Source organism: Gavia stellata, chromosome 30 (assembly GCF_030936135.1).
Source record: "Gavia stellata isolate bGavSte3 chromosome 30, bGavSte3.hap2, whole genome shotgun sequence".
Classification (NCBI taxonomy): Eukaryota; Metazoa; Chordata; class Aves; order Gaviiformes; family Gaviidae; genus Gavia; species Gavia stellata.
Window position 1 is genome coordinate 543896 of NC_082623.1, and position 17934 is coordinate 561829.

Consider the following 17934-nt stretch of genomic DNA (forward strand, 5'->3'; position numbering starts at 1 on the left):
CCATGTCTTCCACCAAAACAGTAGTACCTCACTGAAAACGCCCCTGGGCTGGGAGCTCCACTTTGAAGAAAAGGAGAAAGTGGGGTTTTTTCTCCCATCAGGACTGTTTTACCCAAGCAGGGAGAGGAGGTGTTGTGGCCCTGAGCACCAGCTGCCACGCACATGTGTCGAGGAAACCCGTTGAAGCAAGTCCTTGGGGTCTCTGATCCGGGGTAGGCAGGCAACAGCAGCAGCTCCAGCAGGTCTACGCTCTCGCGTGGCTCTCAGGAGTGGATGGGCTGGCAGTGCTGAGCAGCACCCTGGTGTGGGCATGTGCAGGGTCCCCCATCACAAAAGCCACCATGTATCCCCCAACACCTGCTCAGGGCTTGATTTTGAGCAGCTGAGGTAAAGGGAGAATTGCAAAAGTAAGAGCTATGGCCCTCCCAGTGGTCCTGTCCATGGACATGGCGAAGTCCCCTACATACATGGAGCATGGGCTGAACCGAAAACAAGGGCATGGGCTCCTCACTGCCCTGGCACATGCAACCAGACAAGACCCTGATGTCGGCAGAGAGCGAAAACGTGCCTCGGCAGCGTCCTGTCTCCCCACACCGCAGCACGGCTAAGGTGGCTCCCGCAGCAGAGGCAGGGATGGGAAACGAACAGCTGCTCCCAGGACCTGCCCAAAATGCTGAAGACCTCTGGGCTACAGCCAAAATAGCAATTATCTGTCCCAAAAGTGCTGCTGCTCTGATTGTTCGGGCATCTCCGGCCCGTCTCTGACACGGATGAGATGGGGAAGTGGTTCAGAGAGGCCCCGAAGCCCTCGCCCATCCCCTCCGCCTGAGATGACCCCACTGCTTCCTATCTCTCTGACTTCTCCCTCCCCATCCACATCGCTGCCAGCTCCTCCGCTCATCAGACAAAGGAGATAAATCACTTGGAAAGAGCAAATCTCCGTTCATTTAAAAACCTTTTAATTTATTTTTAAAAAATAGCGCTAATAAATTAAAAACGTCTCCCAGAAGGGCTGAATCCAAAACCCTCTGGCTCCAGGCGTTTTATCTGCCTAACCTTGCCTCACAGGAAATGCCCTTACCACAGGCTTTCGCAGTGCGCTGCCCTATTATCCTGGTAATTAGTCGAGTCTGTAAATGCAGAGCAGAGCTGGAACCTACTGACTCCTCCAGAGAGTTGGATTTTCTATGGGAGGAAAAAAAAAGAAAATTAATATAAAGTGCACCTCGGGCAATGAAGACAGGAAGAAGGAAATGGGAAATAGCTCCACCACAGCTCATACAAGCGTTGTTTAACCCTTTTAGTGCCAGGCAGGCTTTGCTGTTCTACCGGAAAACTGTCTGCCAAGTGCTACCTTGCTCCTCAAGTGGCATTTGTCTCCATCAACATGTTTAATTTGAAACCTTTTGTGCAGTCTCTTGATGCTAATCCCAGTCTGTGCAATTCCGAAAGTAGCCGATAGTTTTGACTCCTCCAAGGACGTCCTGTTTGCTGCGCTGAGCTGCTCTGCTCCTTCCTCAGTATCCCGATGATCCAGCCCTGCTGTGTGTCAGCATGGGTCCCCAGGCAGCTCATCAGAGGCAGCCTGGCTCTATGGTCCTACCCTGCCCTGCCAGAGGAGGGAGGGGACTTCAGCAGAGGCTTGGGTACCCAGATTCAGGGGATGGAGAAAGGAAGGGGGCAGGTGGCTTTTCAGAAAGAGGGGCCACAGCTCAGGGCCCTGGTTGCATGGGTCCCTGCATGTGGTCCAAGAACAGAGCTATAAAGTTCATTGCCTGCTCTGATCATCGTGTAAATGGAAGGTGGCTTCTCCCAACAGAGAAAGCCACCTGTAAAACTGAATTGGCAAATGCACAAAGCCCTGTCTGGGAGCATGGGGACATGACACTTCCCTCCTACGGTCTTCTTGGGCCAACTGGTCCCATTTTGCTGCATCTTCTCTCCCAAGAGGAGAAGCCTGGACTGCCAGAAATGTGTCCTCACTGATGCAGCTCATGCTCTGAACCGGTCAGGTACCTTCCCACCAGGATCCGAGCTTTGGCTGAACATGACCCCAAGAAGACATGGTATTTTGCAAGCTTATAAAGAAAAAAGACAGAAAGTGAAGGCAGTTCAGGTGAAAAGGTAGTTCTGGAGCCGCTGCTTTTTTCCATGGGTTATGGTTCTGCTGTAAGACTCACCTCCTTCACAGGACTCTGCCTATTCTCCCTTCGCCCACCAAATCCTCACACCAGCCCTCTTGCACCCTGCCAGCTCTCCAGCCTGGCTCCCCCCTCCCTGGAGCTGCTGATCTTGCAGTGACAGACAGCACTGAGTCTCCCCAAGCCTCCAACCCCTGGGTCTCCAGACATGCTTGCTGTGACCTGTCGGGGTCCCCAACTGCTCTGGCTCCTTGGGCTTCATTTTGCTGAAAGTCTTCCCCTTGGACACAGACCCTTTCACACAGCAGCTGAGCAAAAGCAGCTGCCCGTGCAGGAGGAGGGAAGCCTCTGCCTCCAGAAATGCATGAGGGTGACTCGGTTGCTTGTGAAAAGGAGGAGCAGACACTGCAGGCAGCAGAAATGGCAGCAGAGGCAAGCTGTGGGCATGTTTTCACGGTGGATGTGCTGATGCACAGAAGCTCTGCCCCCAGCCCACACTCCCTCCTTCCAGCAGCAGCACGCTTCAGGGGGCCGAGGGCAGATCACCAGCAACTTGTGCACTTTGGGGGGTAGGTAGAGGACCCCAGCTTCCTCCCGGCAGTTCAGAAATGCTCTGCTGTAGACCAGGCTTCCTCAAGCCTCCCTTCTTCCCCTGCCTGGCAAAGTGCAGCAGCCTTCTCCGTGCCTCCCCTGCCTGAGTCATCAGCTCCATGGTTATTGTCTGTGCATCCCAGCGACTGAGGTCCCCGCTGCTCCGCTTTGCGGTCAGCCCCTTTTGTGTCTTGTAAATGATATGTGCATGGCAGTGCCTGTGCTCCCAGGACCCCCCACGAGATCCCGTTCTCAAAGGCTTATTTCAACCTTGTTAAATAAATCAAACGGAATTGAAAACATATTTAATCCGGTACCTTCGTCAGCTAGAGAACAGACAGAAATACTGGTTGGAACAGACACATTCTGGGCACTGCTGCATTTTTAAATGGAGAACAGAGCTGTGCGAGGAAGGACTGGCAGCTGCAGGCGTACAAGGACCTACAGACAGGTCCCCCCCGCCCCGACCTTTCAGTGCCACATAAACCTTGTAAAATGGTGCAGCACCGTGTAAGTGAGAGGCTGGGATGTTTCCAGGCCAGGCTGTCAGAATGAATCCTTGTGCAGAGGTTGCTGCTTGCTCCTGGCAGAAATCAGATATCATTAGTACCTGACAACGTTCCTATGGTGTGGGGGCCCATCTCTCCTCCTTTGGGACACCCATGAACTCTGCCGCACTCCATCAGAGCCTGGCTTCTCCTTATAATTTGCCAAAAATGGGCCTTTCTAGGACATGATTTGTTTCCCAAATTAAAACACTGACCCTAGGAGATGAATCCCATGATAGGTCATTTCTTTCTCCTGCGCACACTTGAGCATCCCCCTCTTGTGTGTCTCCATTTAGGGGATGGACACATGGCTCCAGGCTGGCTGGAGTCAGACATATGCTCTGGGTCCTTTTGCGTCCCCCTCCCCTCTTTTCACTTATTACAGGCATTTGCCGCATCTCATCATCCAGACCATGCTGGGGAAGGGCACACACTCACCGCACGTGTTAGTCACTACCAGGAGAGCAGGGTTTATGCTGATGCTATGCAACAGAAATATGGCACCTAATGGTACAGTTACTTTTCATATTCCAGAGTAATCAGGCATCTCTTCCCAGCTGAAGCTCAACCACAAGCCAGGACCCTGGTATAAGGCATCTGGGTAAAGCTGCTTGGCCAGTGTGGGGCAAGAGGTCAAACTAAATGGTCACGACAGCCCCCTTGGGTTTTCAGACTACCAATTAAATCATTTCCAGTGCTTGATTTGGCCACAGTAACCAGCACGACTAGCAGCAGTGGTAATTACATTTACTGGCAGCTTGATTAGATGCCAGCACAGGACAGGTGGAAATGCAAGTGCTTATCAGAGGCTGCACAAAGTTTCCCTCCAGGCCACCGCAGCAACATCTCCAACTGCATTGGGACTGAAATAGTCAGCAAATGTCCCATCTCCAGCTTCTAATCTTACTGCATCTTCAGGTTTATTAGCTGCAAATTTGTGGTGTTTTGTGGCTTATGGAAGAATTTATAGTACTATATAATTTTTTTTGGCTTCCTGTGTGGAACCACTAATAGTCCCTAACAGGCAGAAAATTGACCTGAGACTCTTTCCCCTCCTTCTCTCCTTTTGGCCCGATTGAAGATATTAATAGTTCCAGGCTGCATGTTGTCAGCTTCAAATCACCCTGGCAGTTAAAGCCCAAAATAACTGTGCCTTTGATGTCAATTTACTTTTATTTCTAAATAAACAACAGGGCTGGTTAAGATCTTCCAAATATGAAGCTATAGGCTCACTGTAGAAATAACAACAATGGAAAGCCAGCCAGTTCATTGTGTCTTGGGCAGATCAGGTGACTTTTAAGCGGTTTTCATTTTAACTAGAAGAATAGAGAAGGGTCCTTCCGACATCCCACTGTGATACCTGGAGCTGGTAACTTGGAGCCAAACTAAGGAAAGTGATTTTTTATAGTCATTTCTCTTGCACATCATTTATGAACCCTTGGCTGGGTGATTTTGCTTCCAAAAGTCCTTGATAATGGGCAAAACTCTCTTCCTTATGCCATGCCAGTTATTTCTTTTTTTGTTATGAGGCTTCCCTATTGTTTTGACATAGCTATGGCCATGGTGCATTGACATCCTTCCACCAGGTAATGCTGGCATTAGGTCCATTTTCCCAGGTGTGCCAAAAAGGGGAGGATCCCACAGCCAGGAGACCCTATACGTAGCATGCAAAGCCTTGGGGCAGACCCCAGAGTCAGGGCAGCTCAGACCCCAGCAGTGCCAGGTCCAGCTCCCTTGGGCCAAGAGGCCTCCCTGGCCAGACCCATGGCCACCTCAGCCCATGTGCCACAGCAGTGCAGTGGGGATAGTGTCACCTGGTGGCAAGTTTGGCTTTTTGCAGCTTTCCTCACATCATCCCAAAGCGCAAAGCAGTGGGAACGTGTCAGAGTGTGGAGCTGGGACCAGCAAAGCATCGCCCAAGCAGCTCATATAAGGCAGGGAGAGAAAGGGGACACTTGGAGCTGTTTTCTACAGCACATCCACTTTCTATATCCACCCAGCCACTGGAAAGGGTTTGTAAATGATGTATAGTTCACTGACACGCTCAGGGGAGGAAATCTTGTTGCCACTGAAGTCAAGACGCAAAATCCTTCCGGACCTGCTGAGCCCAGACTCCTTCCCATATGCCTTGACCCTACACTGGGAAAGAAGCTCTGGAGACCCACCACCGGGTGCACAGGCTGGGTGAAATTCATCACAAGAGAGCAGGTGGAGAGGAGCAATGTCTGGGATGGATGTAGTCCTACTGGTATCAGACATCTGTGGAAAGACCTGAGGACTGAATTTCACTAAATGAGCAGAAACTTCCCCACTGCCACGAACATCCACAGCTTCCCCCGCAGTGAAGATCGGAGGCTGTTTCTGGGTCATTGCTTGAACTAGAGCCCAACTGAAGTTCTGGGAAGGAAGGAGAAGGGAGAGGCAAGCCACCCTTGTGTCCTTGTTTGAGTCTGGACTTCAGGGAGAGTTGCCCCACTGCAGGGAAGAGATGACACCTGGGAACCATCTCAGGTACTGGCTTCTTCCAGCCTCCTCCAAGCGGAGGAACCCCCCCGAAATCAGCAGGGCTTGGCACAGGGCAGCACTGAAGGCAAGTAAGGGCGGTGCGAGCAGCACACGGATCAAGAGCAGTCGGCTGCAAGCATCACTCAGGGGAGCTGTTAATGAGCACATTTGGGTTTGTTTTCCAGGAGGGAGGCTCACCTCGCTGAAAACCAGGAAGCATCGGCAGGAGCGAGCACAGGCACATTGTCTCTCCTGAACAGACTGGGGTTGCTGGCAGCCAGGCTGGAGCAGCATGACTACACCTGGTTGCATTTCCACTTTCCAACAAGCCCAGTGTATGCCAGCATTCAGAGATCGCTTTTTTACCCAGAGGGAGCTGCTGAATACAATGCTCTTTGTATCTGTCAAGTGCAGGGGGGAGGGAGGCACGGAGATGCTGCCAGGGCTGGGAAAGGTGTGTGTTCGCTCAGGAAGAGCTGGTCCTGTACGTACTTGCACACACACAGAGGTACAAACAAAATGTTCATCTGCTGATGAAAGACCAGCCTGGCTGGAAGAGACGCGGGCTGGAAAGGAAAAGCATTTTTAGAGAAAGACAGGAGCAAATATTACAGCACACTGAATTATTCCTTGTAAATAATATTGGTTATAGATCTAAGATCTCTTTTTTGTTAGTGAATCACAGGTGAGCCAAGCCTCCTCTCTGTTGGGCAATATTTTCCATCTGTCGGCGGCTCACAGACATGTCGGGTATCACTGGGGAGAAACTCAAACCCGCGCCATCGCACAGAGCTTCCCCCAGCGTCGGTGACAGGATGGCAGTGGGCTGAGTGTCATCTGGGGACAGGGCTCACAGTGCATCTCCTCCAGGGTCGGTCCCTTGGCTTCACGCAGGCTCATCCCAGCCCCTCAGTTTGTGGTACAAGGGAGGGAAGCGGCGCAGGCAGACACCCAGCCTTGAGTGACCTCTGCAGCTTCCTGAACTGCTGTGAAACTTCCCTATAACCTCGGATAGTCACTGCAGGGTGAGACTTTTAAAGGTATTAAGCATCTTACACGCAGATAGAGATTTGGGACTGTCAGTCAACTTAGGCTGATAACACCCTCTGACTTCATTCAGTGCAGTGATCTGAAGGTTAAAGGGATTTGACTGACGCTTTCAAAACACCCAGCGGTGTCCTGTCTGCACTTCTTATTGCTCGTTCTCTTTGGAAATCCACTCCTGTGCTTCCCTGAGCTTCGGTGAAGGGATGTGCATTGTAAAAGTCCTGGCCTGTCTTCCCCCGCGTAACAGAGCCTGTATAATGTGAGGCACTCAGCCGTGGCAGTGATGGATGCCTGACAGGTACCATCGACAGAAACTGGCTAAGAGCATCAAAGCAGCTGATAACGAGCTCTGTGCACCTTGCAGAGAGTGAGGCTTATGAGTAGTCATGTTGAGCTATTTATTCTTAGACAGATCATTTTGGGCTCAGGCAGAGAAGACTGGGAAAAATCACTGATCTGCTTGGACCCAGATGAGAACTGAGTGTATCAGAGCAAGCTCTTCAGGAGATGCAGAGCTTTCATACCTAATAGATGTCAGCTGGCGTGAGGAGGGGACGCATCGCTCCTGTTTCAGTCCTGGGTCCTGGAGACATTGACAACAGCTTCATGTGTACTGGGGCTCTGCCACTGCACTGCAGGTTGGACACGGTGGGGAGGTAGAGCTTCTGGTCTTGTCACCAGCCCTGTGTTCCTCTCCCACTGATTGCTGATTATTGAACTATGTGAACACCTGCCAGACCCTGTAACCTTGGATAGTATAGGGCCTATAGGAGTAGGATTCGTTTGGTCAAATGCATACATGTAGTGCAGGCAGCCAGACTCCCTCTGTAACTGGAGGAGAGAAAATAGCCTTTGGTGTGGGGAGGCAAACCCTGCCATAGCAGGACACATCCCCCGAGCTGCAAAGGGAATCCAGTAACGAGGTCTGACATGGAGCTTTTCAAGGCTACACAAAATAAAACCCACCCAGGCCAACCTCATGTCCTAGGGAATACTTATCAAGGAATTACAAGATAGGGGTCAAAACCAGAAGATACAGAATAAGTCATATAAGCCTGGAGTCCTGGAAGGAGCAAGGGAAGACCAATTTGGAGAGACTCCTTGGGGTGATTTACTGTGTAAATACCTACAGGGCAAAGCTGAGACAGCACTGTAGAGTAATTCCCAAGCAGGGACACTGGTAAAGGAGAAGACTATGTAAGAGAGAGGGGGGCCAAGAGAGATCATAACGTAATTACCATGCCTGGGCCCAGAGGATGAGCATTACAAGGTAATTGGGCAGCAACTCATTTCTGTATAAATGCACAGTTATTTCTGTTCCGTAAACCACAATCCAGGTTACATGGTAATTACTTTGAGGTCCATTAAGTGTAATTATACAGTAATCTCCAGGAGCCAGTAATTACCCTCATGTTCCAAAGTATCTACCACTTAAAACTCAGTGAGTTTCATGCAGGTAGGAAGCAGTCGCATGGTTTTCAGACTTCAGTGTCTTGTTCTGTGGGATCATACCACTTCAGCTGGAACTGCCTTTCCAAGGACAGTGTTGGGCATGCTAGAGGAGGAGTACTACACATCTAAAGCCCAGCCAGTCTCCATGGGCCCCCTTCAGTCAACAGCAGGATCGGTACCGTTGGAGGGCTGTTCCTCCTGGGCTGCCAGCAGTGCCCCATGGCTCAAATAAGTCCTTTTCCGGAGGTGCCAGCCCATCCTTAGAAAACAAGTACAGCCCACGAGTTTTCATTCAGGCTCAGATGTCTCTTCTGGTTGCCAAGTCAGGGCAGGTAAAGTCTACACTTGTCATTATGACCAACATATTATATTTTACTTAATTTATTATACTGCAAATTAAACTTAACACTTAGCAATGTCAACACCTCTTGCACATCACTTCCACTTCTGGCTCACAGTTTCCAATGTGGGGTTCACCCCAACCATCGGAAGAAGACCTAGGTCTTCCCATAGCCCACTCTTCCCACCGATCCCTGTCACAGCATGTCCCAGTGACAGGGAACTCTGTCATCCCCAGGGTAAGCACCAAGGGAACAGTCCCCTGATCCCCTCTGCACCACAGGGCAAGGGGGCCCAGAGAAAGCCCTTTCATGGGGCCCACACAACTGAACCTGGTCTTGTGTTTCTCATCCTTCATAACACCCCATTTTGACCTGGAAAGGCAGGAAAAAAGACTCAGAGCCAAAGCCCCTGGGGTGAGTCCCTGGGAAAGGGGGACGGGGCACTCTGGAGATGCGAAACAGCAGCACAGTCCAGCGCTGGGCATGGAGGGACTTGGGGGGACAGAGTCCAGATGGCAGCAACCATGGCTTGTACTGGCTCTCGCCTGACAGTGCTCCTAGCAGGGAATATTCCTGCTGCAGGAATGTGTGAGATTTTGTTTCCAGGCAGTGGCTGAATCAGCATGGTAGGAAAAACCTGTCTCCCATGCTTAACAACCAAGTTTCCATGCCTTCAAAGCACAGATACACTTGGTTGAGTTCCTACAGCCATGTTAATGAATGTTTTTCCCTTCTCTGTCTTTCAGGGATCTAAACTACAATGAGCTGCTGGAATTCCCTGGGGCTATCAGGACACTGGGCCGACTGCAGGAGCTGTGAGATTTTCTCTTTATTCCTTTTCAAAAGCATTTGCCGACAGGGAGTTACCAATAAAGCGTTGCATGTGCTCTGACTTGGGGACACCTCTCAGTCCAAGCTTCTCTTTTATCGTTCCCAGCCCTCTCTACTATGCACATAAAAGCCGTTTATTCCCTCAATTTCCATCAGCTCTAACCACCTCCCCATCAGCCTCTGCACCACTGCTGGTGTAGGGGAGTGGGAGGTCCTCTATCAGGCTTGGATCAAGTTCTTTCTTCAGCTCTTCATTTTCATTTGGCATCTGATGAACTCAAAGTCCACCTGATCTCCAACTATTTCTAATGTCCATTCCCCAGCTTGGGACCACAACCATGGAGTTATCTGTGTTATTGTGAGGCCATGGCTTCTGCAGGCCTTGTGCCATCTCCTCTAACATGCAGAAACTGTTTCATCTCCCTTAGACCAAATTTATAATAGGGAATTACAAAAGTTTATGCCCATTTCAGCGGCTAGGTCTATCTCCTCTAACCAGCCAGCCTGGGAGACACAAAAAATGGGAAACCATCCCACTTAACACCCATGAAAGTAGAAGCACTAAGATGGGGTCAAGTCTAGTTGATGTGGATCCACAGTTCCTGTGGACCCTAAGACTGCGTCACACAAGTGACAGGCTGGGGTGGGACAAAAGCAGCTGCTCTGGTGCTTCTGGGAGGCTTGGAGTAAAAATCTGACACAACTTTTTTCTTTTACTGGAAGAATTCCTTGTCAAGGAGATTTCTCAGATCAGACCAGATATCATCATTACTCTGACATTCAAAATGAGAATAAGATCCTTAATCCACTTTGAGACAGCTTTTGAAATGTCTGTCACTAAATAAGAGGCAAATTTCAAACAGCCATCCAACTAATCACTCATGCAGACTCCTCTGGGATTAAACAGCCTGGGCATCACTCAGAGCCTGGTCTTGGTCCTGGACACAGGATCCTGTAGCTGCCTTTGATGTAGAGGAGATCAGACTGTGGCCACAGAGCTCTCTTCTGCTGTAAAAGTTTGCTGATAGTAATTTTCTCAAGCTTAACCAAAAATATCACAGCTAGATTACAAATACTTTAAAGTCACATGGGCCAATAATTCATGGTAGGCTGCACTCCGGTTAACAGCTGTGGAGCTATAAAGGAGAGCATCGACGAAAACTGTAATTCCTGGAGGGTATAAAATAGGTGTTTTGTTTGTTCCTGTCTCCTGACCTGTAAAGTGTTAAACCTTAAGTTCTTGTATTCTTCATGGGTTCAGTGGAGTGACATATGGAGCACCAAGCTATACACGGAGTAAATGCAGCAGAATGAGGGCTTTATCCTGCCAAAGGACAGACCTCGTTCACTTGCTGGAATGATGCTACAGCTGGAACAGAGCCTACACCTCCTATTTTATGTGTTTTGAAGGCTCTCTGCCTTTAAAAGTGTTGAGGAAAGAAGGTGTCTCCAAGCCTTTCTCATCCATTAATATCAAGATATTTGTTTCTCCCAACAGCGGTTTTCATAACAACAACATCAAAGCTATTCCAGAGAACGCATTTGTTGGGAATCCCCTCCTCCAAACAATGTAAGAAAACTAAATCCTTATATTCCCCCAGAAGGGGACATTTCCTGATGTCTTTGGTTGGGATTTCTGACAGTTGTCGGCATGACTGCAATTTTACGTTTGTTGTATACGGGCCAACGCAAGTTGAAATCAGCTCCTTCTCAGCTATGCCTCAGGCTTTTTTGCCATGGGTTCTCCTTTCCCTGCAGCTGAACTTTGCTGCAGTACAGGCTGATAACAATGAAGGAACAATATATGGGTGGTCTGCATGGAAATCTTGCTGTGTATAATGGGATTTTCTAAACCCTGGTTAACATCTGCCTGTGTTTATTCCTTGTGTTTAGAAAAGCTGCTAGCCAGCTACAGCAGTAGCTGTATGTGTCAGGGAGCTGGGACACCAGATCATTGTGTATCTACCCCAGACCCATGGACACGAAGTTCTGCAGATAAATACACCCAGTTGTCAGCTCATTTCCCCTCTGACCCAGACAGAGGTAGAGATTTTTGGGCAGTTCTTCCCTGAACTACACTGTTATTGGAAATCATGGCAAGTGACAAAAGCTCTGCTTGGCCAGTCTGGGACTTAAGTTATAGAAATACCAACATCTGGAAAGCCATGGTGACACTGGGTGAAAAGTCACTGCTCCAGTGAAAACAAACCAGTCTCATTCCCATCTTCCTTGGGCACCACCCTTGGAGTGACATGGGGGTGAGGCACATCCAGAATACTCTTGTCTCCATTGGATCTGCCCATCTAAAGTCTTTCACAGGTGGTGGGGGAAAGTGTTTCTTGCAGGAGGTGATTCAACTCCTCCTAAAGCTAGTTGCAACCTAGAAGAGCTCACTTCTCTCCACTGACTGTGACAAGTAGGAAAGATGCTGGTGCTGTGGATATGTAAGATCAGAGGAGGTGTCATCAAGTGCAAGGTGTTTCCCAGCAGGGTTACAGCACTATAGCAGGGCTGAAGGAGGGCTTTGCATCTTTCTAGTCTTCCTGGTCCAGCAGGACCCTAAAACACTCTTTCAGAGAAGCAGGAGACCTCAGCTGTACCAATGTTCAGCCAGAACAGGCTAATGGGAGAGCCTGGGGTTGTCTGGAAAACAAGGGTTCCTCACAGGATAGTCAGCATCTCCCACATAGCTTACTACTAGTTGCCACGAGGCTCTTGACCTGTAATAGCATCTTCCCTTCATGCACAGCAGAATCTGACCAGTAACTAATTTCCTTTGCAGCCATTTTTATGACAATCCCATCCAGTTTGTTGGACAGTCTGCTTTCCAGTACTTGCCAAAGCTCCACACACTGTAAGTTCACCAAGCACATCCTCAGAGAGGTAACGCATCCAAGCTCCAAGCCCTGTGAGCTGGACACCTTAGTGGCCTTCTCCCTTCCTCTTTTCCAGAGCCCTTGTGCCAATAGAAGACCATGAGGCCATTCTTCTGGCCAGCTCCAAAGGCAGTGAGCCAAGGAGTAGACACTGCAGATGTTTTCTGCTGAGGAAGAATGATTTTGAGAAGGGCATTTTTGAGGGAGCACTTAATTTCTCCTGCCTACCTAGCTGACAGGCACTGGAGTCTTCTAGGGTATCCACAGCTGCATCAGCACCAGCAAAGACCACACTCACAAGTGCCATTATGTTTGCTGCATGCTGCTCAAGCAAGCCCTGCACTATTGTGTAGTTGTCCAAACACAAGGCCACTGAAGGCATCTGCCTTCCTCCACAAGATGGAGAAGCAGAGGAACACGCATCCCATAACACCAACACCATGGCACAAATAATCTACTGGGCAGCCAGTGGTGACAGTGCTTCCTTCACATGTGTGGCCTCAAGCCTGCTCCAGGGCCACCTCCATGTGGTGGGCACCATCTGGACCAGAACGGTTGCTCCATATTAGCTGGCCCGGACTGGCTGGCTTTTCAGCTAACCTGTTGTGGCACAGCACTAAATATTGAGGCAGAGGCAAAAATCTCTATTTATAAGCCTCACCCAGCCTCTCACTGCAGGAACACACACTCAGGCAAATAAAATAAATCCTTCAAATACTGATGCATTCTTTAGCTCCAAATGCATAGACTCTGGGAGGCTTGGGTGGGATGCCCTGCTTACATTCCCCATGGTATTTGTTTGGGGTTTTTTATTTAATTTGGGTAGAGATCATGCCAAGAATGTCAGTGGTTGGGGGAGGGTCTGAGCTTGCCAAGCCTCCTTGCATAGAAATGCCCAACGCTGGCTCACTGTATCTGCACTGCATGAGACATCTGCTCCGCCACCCAGCTGGCAGTGGCACGTTGATGAGAGGGGCACCTTTGGATCTGGGCCTCGGATCACCACGTGTGGGTGTGAGGAAGCAGATTTGCCACCATGGCAGATGGGTCTGGGACCTTGGGCAGCTGCACTTGCTTCCGGGTCCTCTGTCCACCTCACTTCACCCTCATTTCTCTGCAGGTCGCTCAATGGTGCAACGGACATCAGACAATTCCCAGACCTTAAAGGCACCACCAGCCTAGAAGTTTTGTGAGTGGCAACTCTCTCACTTTTACCCTGCTATTTGTGCTCTTCCTCCTTCAAGGCAGTCCAGGCTGTTTCAGCGAGGACAACTTTCGCAGTGCTGTGCAGTTGGTTGTCTTCAGCTCTGCCTCTCCCTGGTCACTCACCTCTCTGCTTCGTTTCACCCCTGTGGCTCCTGAAAGCAGCTTTCCTCTCCGTGAGTTGCTCTCTCGGTACTGTTGAGTGTGCTCCAATCTTTTTTTGATTTTTCTTCCTTCCCTTCTGCGTCCATGAAGGAACAAGCCTTTGGGTGCAGCGCTTCAGCGTAGTCCGCTGAGACCCAGTGTCTCTGCCCTGGGACCGGCACTGGCAGTGCAGTGCAGTGCAGCCAAGATCTGCTGTGTTGGCCACTCACCTGCCGCCCAGACTGGGGGCTCCTGGAACAGGTCTGGTCCCATCCTTGCACCACCAGACCAGGGAGAGCAGGACCCTGGAGGATGTGCTGTCTCTGGCCACCTACATTTTTCCTCTCGAGGGCACTGGTCCACACGCTGTGCCCAAACTGGGAGCGCAGCAGAGCACCCCAGCCCAGGAGTGTGACCTGGCCGTGCCTTGCCTCAGGGACACAGGGAAACACCATTCGTCCCACATACATGGGTTTCTGAGGCAGTCATGGCTCCAGGCAGATCACCAGTCTGCACAATGGGGAACTGGGATCACAGAGTATGCCATAGAGGGCACTGCCACCTGCCCTCGATGTGGCCAAGGACAGCAGTGAATTTAGTATGCAGTAACGTCCCAGAATTTCTTATAGGCCTGTTCACCTTTACCAAGTCCAGCAGCAGTATCCGTTTCCAAGTCAGTTTTTGTTTCTCTCCAGGTATTTCATTATCCCATTGATATTGCCCCTCCTGCCACCATCTGGGACCAGTAGCTGGGCTTGTGGGTTGCAGAGTTTGTGTGCTGGCTCTCAGTAACACCATTTCTTCTCTCTCCTCCGCTCCCCTAGGACCTTGACCCGAGCAGGCATCCATTTACTCCCCAAAGGGATGTGCCAGCAGCTGCCCAGCCTCCGAGTCCTGTGAGTAACACGTGTTTCTGTCTCCTGCCTGGTCTTTAGAAAAGTGCCGTCAGAAACCGGGCTTTCTTCTTGTCTAGCTCAGGGAGGGGACCAGCTATGGAAGACCATCCTGTGGTTCTTGTTCCCGTTATCTTTTCTATGCAGAAAACATCACCTTCTTAGGCACTGCCTTGACCTCTGCATGTTCTTGAATTTGCTTGCTTCATCCCAGCGTGATGCTCTGGCCTCAAGGCTGTAAGCAATAAGGCACATCCACATTTGCCTCCTCCTTGCTCTACACCAGCGGGAACTGCCTGCCCCATGCAAGGAGGGCAGAGGGGGTGCAGAGGGCGGTGGCTAAGAACGGCAGCAGCATTTCAGAGCTCCTAGGTATACACAGCACAAAAATCACATTCACACAACTCTCTGCCCCAACATTGGCTTACTGCAGTTGAAGCTCCAGCAAGTGCCATCATGTGGAGGAAGGATCCTGCTCACACCTCGGGAGGGGACAGACCTGATCTGATGGAGAGCTGCAAAGCCACATGGCCACGGCCCCTCACATGGTGCAGCGGTGGCAGGTCAGGGTTTTGCTCAGAGTCTCTAAGTTGCTTTGGCTCTACCTGCTTGGCAAGGAACTGAATGATGCTGAGTGGGGGGATGTGCTTTTTTCTTTAACTTGGTACATGATGAAATCAGCATCTCAGAAAGACTGCTGCATCTTCTCAGGAATCACTCCCCTCATTCCTGAATCCCCAACCTTGTCTGCAGTCGAAGACATCCTCAAGAAATAAGTCATGAGCCAGATTCATACACGTTGCAGCCTTAGGGCAAGCAGGAGGCTTGCCTCTCATCAGTCTTCATACAAGCAAGCTGAAAATGAAAACAAGTTTGTTCCAGGAAAGCAAAAGGAGTGAATTCTTGATCACAGAAATTGGAAACAAGAGAAAAACATAGAAATAAAAGAACACAATTTGTAACTTAGCAGATCACAGCATTTTGGCTCCAGCTGTCCCTGTAGGGAAGATCTCTCATCTTTAGACATCTGGACCAATTCAACTGACATCTTGCCACCAAAGTGTAGCCAGGCTGTAGGCTCCCAAGCACTCTGTTTATGTTTGCAAGTTATCAGACTGTAAACCTTCGCAGCAGATCCTGTTCTTTATGCCTGCCCCCTCCTTCTAGGAGAGTTTTATTGGGACACCCCACCTTGTTCCTCTTTCCCACTTCATTTTACTGGCATTAATTGCATTGCTTTTAGAGTTTGGAGAGAAGGTATGTGGGCCAATGTTTGTGCATGTTTACATCTTTCTTGCCTTTGAAATGTGTTTGCCTTCTGTCCCCGCAGAGCTAGTGGTTGTTCTCGCTGCTTTCCCCCACTTTGCCAGCCCCTTGGCAGTTCACCAGGTGGACATTACAACCGTGACACATCGGAACACAGATGATACAGTTAACGCCACATTTCTGGCCTCCTACTGCTCACATCATGCTGCAGATTTTCTGCAAAGATCTTGCACGGGGGCTGTAAGAGCCACCACAGGGGCGTGAGGCTCATGGCCATGCTGCGACACCGGTCTGTGCATGGGCACTGAGCCCAGCACACTCTGGCAGGGCAGCCTTGCTGAGCTCGAGCTCGGAGTCAGCCTGACATCGGCCTGCTGCTTTTGTCCAGATCTTCTGCTCGGGGCACAGATTTGTCTTTCCTCTCAAGCAGAAATAGCTGAAACTTCCCTGAGCAGAGCTAAAGTCCTTTGATGCCACCAGTACCTTCATCCTGATGTGTCCACAACACAGCATCAGTGACTGAGGCTGTTCCGCTGGAACATACTGGGCTGTATCTGGTTACCCTTGCTCTGGAGGAACCAGAAATAACTCCTGGGACTGCGTTCTCCCTCCATCATGGTCCAGCTAATGCACCGCCCTGTCAAGCCCAGTGGATTGACACAGGGACCAGGGAAAAGTGACTGATGCTATCTATAGCTCTTTCTCCATACTGGGTGATAGTCTCCAGAGCCAAGCACAAAACTTGTGCTTGCTTTTCCGTCCCTCCTCCTCCCCACCATGGAAAACTGGTGGAGAAGAGTTTGGCAAAAAAATAAATAATTGAAATGTTTTAGTGGCAACTTATTGGCAGAAAGATGGAAACTGAGTTTGGAAAGTCAGCGGAGAGGCCACATACAAAACTTTACCCTGGGGCAAATTTCCCTTGAAGAGCCACAAATCCAGCCTCCACTGGTGGGGGAAAGAGCTGATTTTAAGTGTTACTCCTTACCCAGCCCATTTCAGTTTTAATAAATTCACATTAAGCTGCACCAGGATAGGTTTTCCTCTGACTACCAAGTCGCTCTACCCTGGACGCTGACATGACACCATGCCATGAAGGAGGAGGAACAGGAGTTTGCTGGGAATTGTTTTCAAGTGGCAGCACTTGAAAAAATGGGGACCAGAGTTTTTCACAGTCTGTTATGTCCTGTACCGAATCCCTGCCCATGCCACAACCCCGTCCCTAACCCTGGGGAGAAGCCAGGAAAGGCTGAAGAGCAGGCGATGGGCAGTTGGGTTTGCTGCGCCAGGAAGGAGGCAAGGCAGCTGGCTAGGTGCTCTGCAGGCCAAAACCTCCCCAGGCTCTGCAAGCACATCTGCAGCTTTTGTGAGCTCCCCCAGCCACAAAAGCAGGACGGGAGCTCTGGCACAAACACCCCTCCGCTTTGCCCACAGAAAAGCAAGGCTGTGCACGGCAGAAGCTGGCACAGATGCATTTCACAGCTGACTTGGGGCTGGGGAGGAAAAGCCCACCCAGCTGTAGAAGCAGCTCTGTCAGTCCGCAGCTTGCGCTGGAGGGAGCTGGGCTGGGGCTGGATGATTAGGTAAACCACCGAGCAATCCTTGCCTTGCACAAAGACCCTCAGAGCAAGTGTCAGGTGTGTGCAGAGCGGAGATCGCCCTTGCCTGGGGTTACTGCTCTCTGCAGCTGTGCAAAATGGAAGTCAGGTCATCCCCCTCTCCAGCAATATCTGCTTCCCAAGGGAGGGCTCAGAGGCACTCACCTTTGATCTCCTAATGTTTCTGTGCTGGTCCTTCCCCTGCAGAGAACTGTCACACAACCAGATTGAAGATCTGCCCAGTTTCCACCGGTGTCAGCGGCTGGAGGACCTGTGAGTAAAGAGATCCCCTCACTTGTGCCATGATCTGGGGGAAAGGGGCGGTTTTGGGGAGTGAGGCAGCTCCCAAACACAAAACTCAACCTTCACCAAGCACTGGGAAAGCTGAGCGTTATAACTCACTGTTTGGACTGCAAGTGGACCAGAGCTCCACGCTTCATCCTTGTGCAAATAAAGCATTAAAATACCTCCCCTGTGCATATAAGCTTAATTCACTCA

General features: G+C 50.3%; 1 protein-coding gene across 1 annotated transcript in view; it reads left to right on the forward strand.

The window, feature by feature from the left end:
* The window catches only part of LGR6 (leucine rich repeat containing G protein-coupled receptor 6), a 148202-nt gene that overhangs the window by 113752 nt on the left and 16516 nt on the right, over positions 1–17934 (forward strand). Inside the window, exons 7-12 of the mRNA XM_059831199.1 lie at positions 9372–9440; positions 10955–11026; positions 12239–12310; positions 13453–13521; positions 14504–14575; positions 17644–17709. Coding sequence (XP_059687182.1) covers positions 9372–9440; positions 10955–11026; positions 12239–12310; positions 13453–13521; positions 14504–14575; positions 17644–17709 — 420 coding nt within the window. The remainder of the gene's footprint in view (positions 1–9371; positions 9441–10954; positions 11027–12238; positions 12311–13452; positions 13522–14503; positions 14576–17643; positions 17710–17934) is intronic.